At 52.1% G+C, this 10,760-nt stretch overlaps 1 protein-coding gene across 1 annotated transcript; it reads left to right on the top strand.

Moving 5' to 3' along the window:
• Positions 1-321: 321 nt before the first annotated feature.
• Positions 322-8,144, top strand: SLC29A3 (solute carrier family 29 member 3). Its single transcript, XM_048311850.1, has 6 exons — positions 322-353; positions 1,313-1,573; positions 4,407-4,489; positions 4,986-5,212; positions 6,163-6,325; positions 6,883-8,144. Exons 2-6 carry the CDS (start codon positions 1,325-1,327, stop codon positions 7,550-7,552), a joined length of 1,392 nt encoding a protein of 463 aa, XP_048167807.1. The 5' UTR covers positions 322-353; positions 1,313-1,324; the 3' UTR covers positions 7,553-8,144.
• Positions 8,145-10,760: the final 2,616 nt, after the last annotated feature.

The following is a 10,760-nucleotide window of genomic DNA, read 5'->3' as shown; positions in this document are numbered from 1 at the left end:
TCCCAGCCTGGCTCCATACAGGGGGTTTCCAGTCCTCAGAGCAGCTCCGTGGCCGCCTCTGGACTCGCTCTAGCAGCTCCAGGCCCTTCCCGTGCTGGGGATGCCGGAGCTGGCCGCACGCCCGATACCACCGGAGCGGGGCAGAATTTGGGGGGGAGGGGCTTCGCCGAGAGGGGCGTGGCCAACATCGGGGGCGCGGCCAGCCCGGGCCCGCCCGCCTCCTGCTGCGGGGCGCGGCCAGGCCCGCTGGGGGCGTGGCGCTGCGGTGAGCGGGCGTGGCCTGGCCATTAACGGCGGGGCGGGGCGGGGCCGGGAGCCCTCAGGCGGTGGCGGCGGGGCCGCGTGGGACCCTCGTAAGTGCTGCGCTGTCGGGGCGAGTGGGGCCGGGCCGGGCGGAGGAGGGGAACGCATGGATAGAGTGGGAGGCTGCAGGGAGGGAGGCGACACTCCCCGCTCCCGAAATCCCCTGGTTTGTTTGCAAAAAGCCCGGTTTCCGGCATTTCCGCCTCCCCCGCGCTCTGCCCTGCCCCTCTGGGCGGGGGTTCGGCCGGCGCTGCTTGGGGTCGGCTCCGAGGCTCCCGGCCAAGCCCGGCGCGGTTGCGGTGGATCCCGGTGCCCCTGGCCAGCCTCCTGCGGCGTTCCCAAGTTCTTTTCCTGCGCCACGTGATGCTGTGTGTCTTTGTGAGTCATTTTACACACAGCCGGGTGACGTCGCGTTTGGTTTAGGAGCCGCTCCGCCAAGCCCGAGTGATGTTGTAGTAGTTTACAAGTCGTTTCGGAAAGCCCGTCCGTGTTACTATGAGTTTACACCTTGTTCTGCAGAGCCCGACGGCGCTGTTGGTTTGGCAGCCGTTGGGTTTTTTTGGAGCCTCCCGTGAGCTAAGTGAGGTTTCTTACTCCTGCAAGTCCAAGGGGGCAGGTTAAGTATTAATGATGGACAGAAATATGGGTGGACTCTGCTGAGTCTCAGTCCCTTTTCCCATGCCTTTCCATCCCTGGTTCAGCTCACTCCTCCAGTATTTGGCTGCTGAGGCCCTGCCACAGGGTGCCCAGAGAAGCTGTGGCTGCCCCTGGATCCCTGGAAGTGTTCAAGGCCAGGTTGGACAGGACTTGAAGCCACTTGGTCTAGTGAAAGGTGTCCCTGCCCATGGTAGGGGCATTGGAGTGATATGGGCTTCAAGGTCCATTCCAACCCAAACAATTCCGTGATTCCGTGATTTGCAAGGGCCAAAGGGGGAGGGAGCCACAGCTTGTGAGCAGCAGTTTGGAACCCTGGTGTGACAATATCCTTGTGGGCGGTTGTTTTTCCCGGTGTTCCAGCACGATGCACCCGGTAGCTGGCAGCTTTGCCTCGGACCAGGAGCCCCTGCTGGAGGATCCCGTGGGGAGCAGGTACAGCCAGCAGAAGCCAAGTGACCGCTGGCATGGGGCCTACCTTATATTTTTCCTCCTGGGCATTGGGTCCCTCCTGCCCTGGAATTTCTTCATCACGGCCAAACACTACTGGAGGTATAAGCTGCAGAACTGCTCAGATGAGCCGGGCCCAGTGGGGGAGGCAGCCTCAGACCTGCAGGTGAGTGTTGCTTTCAAGGCAGAAAAAATAACCTGTTTTCCCTCCTAACTTGCTGTTTTTCCCCCTCCACTTCCCCAGAAGGTAAGTGAACATTCTCTAGGGTCTCACCTGCTGCAAACCAGAGGGAAAGGTTTATTTGGTATTTATTTACAAATATCTACAGGGAAGATGCTTCAAATCATTTTGTGGTCTGCCTTTTACCTGTATTTGGACTACTAAGTTTTAAGGTGAATCTAAAAAAATAGGGCTTAACATTTCATAGGGCAGTTTCTACCAGTGCGAGGTGTCTTTGTGGTGGTCTCTTTTTTTGTCCTTCATGATCTGGCAGGTGTGACATGAGTATCTCCTTGCAGTGCTCAACATCTGGCTTGTGGCATATGGGGCGAGGGGCTTGTCACAGGGTGATGGATGAGCCAACCTTTATGGCCTCTTTCTCTCCCCAGAAAGGCTGCTTTCTCTTGCTGCTCCTGCCACAGCAGGATTATTTCCCTGTGCCTCCCTGACAAAGCCGTGGGTTTGTTTCTTTGTGGCTGGAAAAAGTGTTGGAGCAATGAAGCTGCATCACAGCCTCCTCCAGTGGCAGAGCTTGTTCAGGTGGTTTGGGCACTTTTTGTTTTTATATAAACACAGAGCCAGGTGTGACGCCCACGTTTCCCCTCAGATGTCTCACTCCAGTACACCCACAGCTCTTTTAATTTTCATAGTTGTTAAGTCAGCTGCTTTTTCGATGGGGAGGAAAGGAAGTGCTTATACCAGGATGCTACAGGTGTGCTGCTGTAGAGCAAGAAAGTGAATTAAACTGATGGTGCCCAAGCTCCTGCACTGCCTGAAGACCTTCTGTGCTAGGGAATGTGCTCAGAGAGGGGTGAAAGGTGCTCGGTCACCACATGGTGTGGTGTTCTCTCATATTCCCTGCATCCCACATGTTCCTCACTGCCTCTACATCATGCTGATCCTCCTGAAAAAACCTGGGTTTACGTAGAGTATCACTAGGTGTTTCCTTGCACAGCTGTGTTCCTGGCGGGATCAGCCATTTCTTTGCTGAAAAGGTGTTTCTCCTCTTCCTTTGTGGCTGTGGAGGGATGCTTTTTCCTTTCTCCAAGGAAAAGCTACATGGCTTTTCTGTGGCAGTTGAGAATGATCGACATTAAACCATTCAGCCCAGTTTCTGCCCATCTGCTGCAGCAGGAGGGTTTACCTGCACACGGAACTCGACTCTGGAAGGATGCATCTCTGACTGACAGTCTGCTCCTGGCTCCAGCCTTTTCACTGCTGCTAATTTCATGCCTCATGCTCCAGGTAACACTCCAGTGCCTTCAGCCACTGTCATGGACCTGTATTCCTTTTCCAGCCTGGCAGGAGCCCAGCTGCCAAGTCCAGGCTGGAGCAGAATAGAAACTACTTTGCAAAAGCATCTTGCGTTGGACTTGCCACCACAATGCTTTGTTCTGGTTTGGGTTTTTTCAAGGCAGCGCGTTTGAAGTTAATATGGGGTTAAACACTTCCATTATGTGCCTCAGCTCCGTGGCTGAGGGATGCCACCTTCCCCCATTAGACCTGGATGTGGGAAGAAGATGTCAGGTTTACTCTGCAGTTTATTTTAAGGGCTCAGCAGAAAGGGAGAAGAACAAGGTATATCCTGCAGTGCCAAAAATGAAAGCATATCTGTGAAGGGTGGGATTACCCATGGAGGGAGAAGAGTTGCCTTTGGAGATGGATTAAAACCTAACAAGCAGGAGAGAGGAGTATGGAACCTGATATTTTCCACTGGTCCAGGCATGGATTTAATTTGACACCCACCATTCTGCTGCTGCATTAAAAATGTGGTGCAAGGGCTCTTAAATACTTGCCCAATTCTCTTCTCACTGCTGGTGTGAGCCCATTTGCTGGGAAGGAATGAATATTTCCCTGGGATGCTCAAAATGCAGCATCTCTGCTGGATTACTTTGAGTACACTTGTGCTTGGTGCAAAGCATTAGAAAGTCATTTTTCCTCCCCAAAAGCCGAAGAAGATTAACTTGGAAGTTTATTGAGTATCCCCAGGATGGTTTGGAGGTTTGTTTTAAGTAGATGGGTAAATAAGTTGGAGTTTTAGCTGCCAGGTTTGCATTTTGCTTTGTCTTTTCTGCTATAATTCATCGTGTGGCCACAGAACTTTGAGCCTCCTGCTTGGCTGAGCCAATGCCATCAGCACAGGCATTTAAGTCTCTGCCTATCTGGACCCTCTAGGAATGATTATTAGATTTCCTGTTGCTTCCAGTGAAGCTTCTGTTAGGGAAGAAGAGATGAACGTGCTTGTAAACTGATAAAAAATGATGCAAAGTGCTAAAAAATAATGTATTGTGCAGAGAAAACCTGCCAAGTGCCATCTCCTGCTTGGACATGATGTGGCCCCATCTCTGTAGCTGGCTAAGTGCAGAAAATGAAAACCTGTCATGATAGGGGTGGACATGTAGGTCATCTCTGCTTTGTGAGCATCATCCTACCTGCTGGCTGAGATTGCTGCAGCAAAAAAATGGGATTAAGCCCCTCGAGGGGAGGAGAGGGAGCAGACACGCTTTGATGGTGCACAGCAGTATGGCAGCTATTTCCTTCACTGTTTATTTTTTCCTTCTGAATTTATGTCCCTGATTTTCTGAAATAGCCTGGGGCTATGGGAAGGCAAATCCCAGAATTCCCATTGTCCTGAGCAGTTTGCAACATGTGCTACAACACAACAAGGTGGATACCTACACCATAACTCCCTGTTGTGTCATATTCAGGACCTGAAATTCATATGCTGTTCCCCCTACAACCTTTTTTACTTTGTTTTGGTTTTGTTTTTCCTTGGCAGGACTATTTTGAGAGTTACATCTCCATTGCTTCCACCGTGCCGTCAGTGCTGTGCCTGATTGGAAACTTCTTGCTTGTCAACAAGTGAGTGTTGCTCTGATCCACACATGCCTGCAGTTGGCTTGAGTAAATAAATTCCTAATTAATTCCTTGGTTAATTGCTTGGAAACAATCTTCCCTCTTAAAAATACTTTTATTGTCACCAGGGGACTGGTTGACAAAAGCAAAGCTCATCCAGGTAGGAGCAACACCTTGCCCTGGTTTTACCAGCACTTGAACTGGGTTAAGAAATGGACTAGCTGCACCTTGTTGCAAGCTTGGCTTAAATCTCAAACAGCCTCATCCCTTCATTTGAACCCTTCTTAATCCCACATCAAACTCCTGCATGTTTGCAGGCATGGGTTTGTGTGCCTAATCTCCAGATTCCAGCTCCCTACCTCTCTCCCTTGCCTCGCTGTTTCCTTGTGTCCCCCCGTCTTTATTTTCTTCATCCCTTCTGCCAGCACAGGACTTGTTGTCCTCCCACGTCTGACCTTCATGTTGTGGTTTGAAACGCAGGACTCCTTCCCCTTGTCCCTAGGGTTCCTGCCAGTGTCCGGATCCTGTCCTCCCTCTTTGTCATGCTGGCTGTTTTCCTGGTGATCACGGTGCTGGTGAAGGTGGATACGTCTGCCTGGACGACGTGTTTCTTCGCCCTCACCATCGGCTGTGTGGCTGTGGTCAGCAGTGCCTCCACCATCTTTTCCAGCAGCATCTTTGGCCTGAGCAGCTGCTTCCCCATGAGGAACCTGCAGGCTCTGATCTCAGGTTGGGTGATCCCACTGGGATCGTGCTCTTGGACTTTCCCTGCTCAGCTCTGTGGTTTTCTCTCTCCTGCACCTGGGGTTTCGTCATGTGGGGTTTGTTTTAGAAGCCTAACTTTGCCTTAATGATAACGGGAAGTTGCTGAAGGAGAAACTTGCTCAGTCACATGAGCTTTGGTTTCTGTAAATACCCATAAACTGACCTTGGAGAGTTGCTGGGTGCAGGGAGAAGGGGGGAAGGAGATGACTTCCCCCTGCCCTGCCATTTCCAGCTGAGGGTTCTGCAGCTTTGCCTTGTGTCCTTTCTGTTCAGCGTTTCTGTGAGTGATGAGGGGCAGGTTGGGAGCTGTGAGTGATGAGCTCCCTGGAGCTTTGATAACATTATAAATATATTGTGGAATGGTTGACAAACCAAGAGGAAAGGGGGAGAAAAATCAGGATGGAGAAGTTTTTCCGTTTTTCCTGGGGCCAAGAGAGGAGTGTTTTAATGAGTTTATCTCAGAGGGGAAAAGCACCACATCCCTGAGATGGCATTCCTGCTGCTGGTGGCTTGGATTCCCATCTGGAGGAGTGCAGAAGAGAGGTTGATTATATGTGTGCTGGTGGAAAGCCATATTTAGGCTTTGGAAAAGGTTTGGACTTTTTCTGCAGGACTTGGGACCTGCAAGCCCAGCAGGTCAAGTCCCATCCTGACCCTTGTGTGTGCTGTGCTGTGTTGGAAGGGGATGCAGAATGGCACCTGGGCTGTGGTGCAACCCCACAAATACCTGAGGTGTGGAAATTGAGAGGAGGTGGTTTGTGCAGCTGCACCCTGAGCAGAGTTTGGGGCTGAGCGTGTGGGGCAGGGCCTGAGCTGTGTCCCGTGGGGGAGCTGTGCATGTCAGAAGAGGAGCTTCTGGGCTCCTCCTCTCATTCTCTGTCCCTCACTGTGCCCATCTCCGTTCCCACACGCAGGCCAGGCCATGGGTGGCACCGTCAGTGCCGTGGCCTCTGTGATAGACCTGGCAGCCGCGGCCGATGTCACCGACAGCGCCTTGGCCTATTTCCTCACTGCCGACATCTTCATCGTCATCTGCATCATGGTGTACCTGCTCCTCCCCAGGCTGGAGTACTCCAGGTGTGTGCCAGTCTGCCAGGGGCCTCCCGCAGAGGGTTTGCAGTGGGATTGCTGGGGGGATCCACGGGATGCTCGCTGTGCCGGTCCCTGCCCCGTCACCGCCACCAGCCAGGCTTCCCCTTTCACCGAAACCACAGGCTGAAACTGGGCATGTGCTAAGTTTCTGCCAAGCTTTCCCAGGGCTGCTGATGCCAGCGCTCCCAAAATGTGCAGAGTCAGTAGAGAGCCATAATCTGGAGGCAGGCAGCCAGGAGTGTCTCCATATTGTGTCTGCCACTCGGATGTGTGTGACCCATTGGTCTGGTTGGTGCGTGTAGCCCCCAGAGTCCCCGCCTCCATGTGCCTGCATGCACTAGGTCCCTTCTGTGAACACAGAGGGTGCAGAGAGATGAGGAGAGGGGATGGTGGGTCTCCAGAGGTCATCTCTCTCTACGAAGTGGGAGCTGGAGGTGTGGTGGGCTTGCTGGGTCCAGTGGGCATCCCTTTGTTGCCAACTTCTCTCCTGCCCTCTCTCCAAATCTCAGTTGTATTGCCCCCATGCTTCCCTCTTTCTCCAGGTATTACCTGAGCCGCCAGAAGGAGAGCCCCTCTCTGGTCTCTGTGCCCCCCGACAGCTCTGTGGAGGATGAAGCAGTGCCAGGAGGCACCGTGAATTCCTCCTTCCTCACAAGAAGCGCTGGCATCCCCCCACTCCGCCCCATCCTGCAGAAGACTGCCCTCCTCGGCTTCTGCCTCTTCTATGTCTTCTTCATCTCCATCATCATCTTCCCTTCCCTCTCCTCCAACATCGAGTCTGTCAGCAAGTCCTCAGGAAGCCCATGGAGCACCAAGTATTTCACACCACTCACGTGTTTCCTCCTATACAATTTTGCTGACTGGTGTGGGAGGCAGGTCACTGCCTGGATCCAGGTGCCCGGCCCCAGGAGCAAACTGCTGCCTGCCCTCGTCCTCCTCAGATCCATCTTCCTCCCTCTCTTCATCCTCAGCAACTACCAGCCCCGGGCTCATATCCAAACCGTGGTGTTCAACCAGGACATCTACCCTGTGGTTTTCACGGCACTGCTGGGGCTCAGCAATGGCTACCTGGGCACACTGGTCATGGTCTATGGCCCCAAAATTGTGCCAAAAGAGCTGGCTGAGGCAGCAGGGGTGGTGATGACATTTTACCTCGTGCTGGGACTGGCTCTGGGATCTGCCTGTGCTATTTTTGTGGTGCACTTCATGTAGAAGGGGTAACCAGAGGAGGAGGATGCCCTTGGTTTGTGGTGCTGCTGTTGGGTATTTTAGAGTTTGGGTTTTTTTCCCAAAAGAGTCAGGTATGCTGTGGTTTTGAGGCAGGCTGCCTGTCTTGGGAGGGGGGTAGTTGCATCCAGGGGGATGCAGAGGGAAAGTCTCCCTTCTGGGAAGGGGCATCCCCTGTGCTTGGGAAGGTTCTGTCAGACATTTTTGCTCCCCAGTTTAATGGAGCAGGAACCAAAACAGCCTCATCCTCCCCAGGGAGCTCAGGGAAGCACCAGGGACACAGGGATACTGTCCCTTGCCCCTATGCCAGTGGTTTTAAGCTGAACCCAGGGCTTTTGGGGGCACCTTGGGTTTTGCTGCCACACTGTTATGAATTCAGGTTGGGTGGTCTTTGGGGGATCCCCCCTCACTGAGCTGTGATGGTGGTGTTGAACTAAAAAGGATTTGAGCCCTGGAGCATTTTCACACAACTTAGGGAGTGAGTAGCAGCTGCCCCAGGAATCAGGGCACTGTTTTGCACAGATTTCATACAATCATTCCACAAAAAGAAAAATAAAGGGAAACTGTTCCACTTGGACTTTTGCTTGCTTTACTTTTTCCATGTAAAATTGAATTGAGGAATCATCTACCTCCTAGCATGGTGCCACTAATGTTTGGGACTATTTCCTGGCCAAGCTGAGAGGAGCTGAGAGCTGTGACTGTGGTGTGATCCCCAAGGAAAGTGAAATGCTGAGTGGTCCTAACCTGAGGTTTTTAAGGTGTCTTTAGTCTGTGTTCAGAGAGCTCTGTGAAAACCAGGGGGAGGTATGAGAGAGGCCATGGTGTGAGGTTCACAGCAGAAATCTGGTTAATTTATATAGACAGGCAGCATATGGCCTCCAGATGTTTTCAGAGGGGTGAGCTACTGTGACACCCGAAAATATGGCCCACCCAAAGAGGACTGGCTTTTAAAGTCATTTAGACTCCCATATGCCAGCACAGCCTGGACTAAATCTGATTACTGTATTTATTTTCTAAGATTGGCTGGATTTATGGTCTGAAGAGGTGAACTGGTAATCAGGGATGTAATGGCAGAGGCTTGGCAGTGCAGTGATGCCTCAGAGATGCTGTCTGTGGAAATTTAATTCCTTTAGGACTGGGTTCGGAGCAGCTGCTCCATTACTGGGATGCTCTCTCAGCACCTCCTGCTTGCCCAAGTCATGGTGGAGCTGCTGGATGTGGGGCTTTGCTGGGAGAACAACAGGATCATGGTGGTCACTGCCCTGGGGTGCCATTTGGGTGTGGTGGACATTTGGGTTTTTTACATCTTTTCCAGTGTTTAGTTTGGGCCCCTTGGCAATACACGCACCGAGCTTTGCTTTACAGCCGCTTTTTATTTCAACATAAAATCCAGACACAAGTGGAAAATTTGTTGGGTGTGCAGTAGTGAGGAGCAGCTTTATGGAACATGTGGGCTCTTGATCCTGTCCCTTTGGTGGGTTTGGAGCCCTTTGGCCTCCAGCACTCAGCCAGGGACTGCCTTGACCCAGGTGAAGGCCCACCCAGGGGCTGAGGGTCAGGATGCTGGCTGCCCCTCATGGGGGTCAGTGCTCCCATCGCCTCTCTGGTGCTGGAAAAATGCAGCAGTTGGTCAAAAAGCCCAACCCAACTTGGTGCTGGCAACCAAAAAGTCCCTTTGTGGGCTTCAGTGGGCCTGTCTTCAGTTTGTGCATTTTACCCCAATCCAAGGAATTATGAGATTCAGCTTGTTTTTTTACTGCTTTGCATCTCTGCTCCTCCTCTCCTTCCTGTTATAGACCAAATTCTTATCTGCTACCATTGCTAATAAAGATGATTCTTGATGCTGTGCAACTGCTGGTGTCTGAAATAATTTCTCTTGGAGATGCACTGATGCATGCAGTTTTAGCTTGCATTTTTCCTTCTGGTCATCCTTCTCTCCCAGCTTGGACTGTAAACTCAGAGAAATCCCAGGCAAGGGCTGGGTGAAGGAGCCCTGAGAGCACTGCTTTGAGAGCACAGTTATTCTGATGGAATATCCCCATGCAGGGGACATGCAGGTAGGTGTGGAGAGTGCTCCTGTGGCAGGGGGAGTGAGCAAAAAGGGGATTTATCCTTTGGTTTCAGTGGCATTCAGCTAAGGAAGGTTAATAAATGAGGGGAAAAAATCAATACAGATGCAAATTGGGCAAGAACCAGGTCTGGGTATAAAGCAGGGAATGCTGGTGGGAATGCCATGGTATGGGGGTGGATGCTGCCAGGTGTCTGAGCCATGAGCTGTGGGTGATCCCCCTGCAAAAGGGGATGGATAATTTATAGGGAATTGCATTTAATGGCAGGGAAGTAATTACAGTGCCTGGGAGAAGTCACATCTGCTGCTCAGCGTGGGCCATACTGAGGAGTTCAAGGTAAGGAAAAGTGGGACGAGGAGGGAAATGGTGGTGGCAAGACAGAATGAAGGATGCTGGATCTGGGATGCACCAAAGTGCAGCTATATCTTGCTACCTGCCTGGGTGGGTTGAGTTGGTGTCCCTGCCCATGGCAGGGGTTTGGAACTAGATGATCATCACATTTCCTTCCAATCCAAACTATTTCATGATCCTATGATTAATGCATCTTTGACAACAAAAGCAGCCATGAACCCCAGTTCACAGGCCTGGAAGGATGCTCTAGCCAGGAGGAACACTGCAGGGATCAAACCTACTTCACATTTAGCTGGGAGACTATACTGCCTTTTTTCTAGTTCTTCAAGAGCTTACAAGAGGGAGTTGCTTCCCAGAACTGGGATACCTGAGGTCCAGAGGAAGACCATGGCTGTGGGCAGGGCTGGAGCTGAGCTGCATCCATGTGTCTTCCTCACCTTCCTAAAAATGCATTCCCAGATTTTGTCTCTGTAACTACCACCCTCCTCTCAGCCAGCAGGGCTGTGCATGTTTTCCCATCTCCCAGCCGAGGAAGGCAGGTGTTGATCCGGCTGCCACGGGAAGGACCACATGCTCTGCTCAGGGCTTGGCCCCTCTCCTCTGTGGGTGTAAAACGAGCCATGCAGGCATTGCAAAATTCCTGAGGGAGAGCCCACGATGTGAAATGGAGTCACACAAATCCTGGTGTGGTGCCCAGCACTCGAGGTGGTGCCCAGCACTCGAGGTGGTGCCCAGCAGTGCTGGCTCTGTGACCCAGGGTACAGAGAGTCCCA

This window comes from Corvus hawaiiensis, chromosome 8 (assembly GCF_020740725.1).
Source record: "Corvus hawaiiensis isolate bCorHaw1 chromosome 8, bCorHaw1.pri.cur, whole genome shotgun sequence".
Lineage (NCBI taxonomy): Eukaryota > Metazoa > Chordata > Aves > Passeriformes > Corvidae > Corvus > Corvus hawaiiensis.
Note: the sequence above shows the minus strand (reverse complement) of the source record. Positions and strands in the feature narration are given on the sequence as shown.

Coding starts and splice junctions, on each gene's coding strand:
- SLC29A3 (XM_048311850.1), top strand. CDS start 1,325: ATGCACCCGGTAGCTGGCAGCTTTGCCTCGGACCAGGAGCCCCTGCTG. Junction 4,490..4,985: donor AACTTCTTGCTTGTCAACAA/GTGAGTGTTGCT, acceptor CCTTGTCCCTAG/GGTTCCTGCCAGTGTCCGGA. Junction 6,326..6,882: donor CCCAGGCTGGAGTACTCCAG/GTGTGTGCCAGT, acceptor CTCTTTCTCCAG/GTATTACCTGAGCCGCCAGA.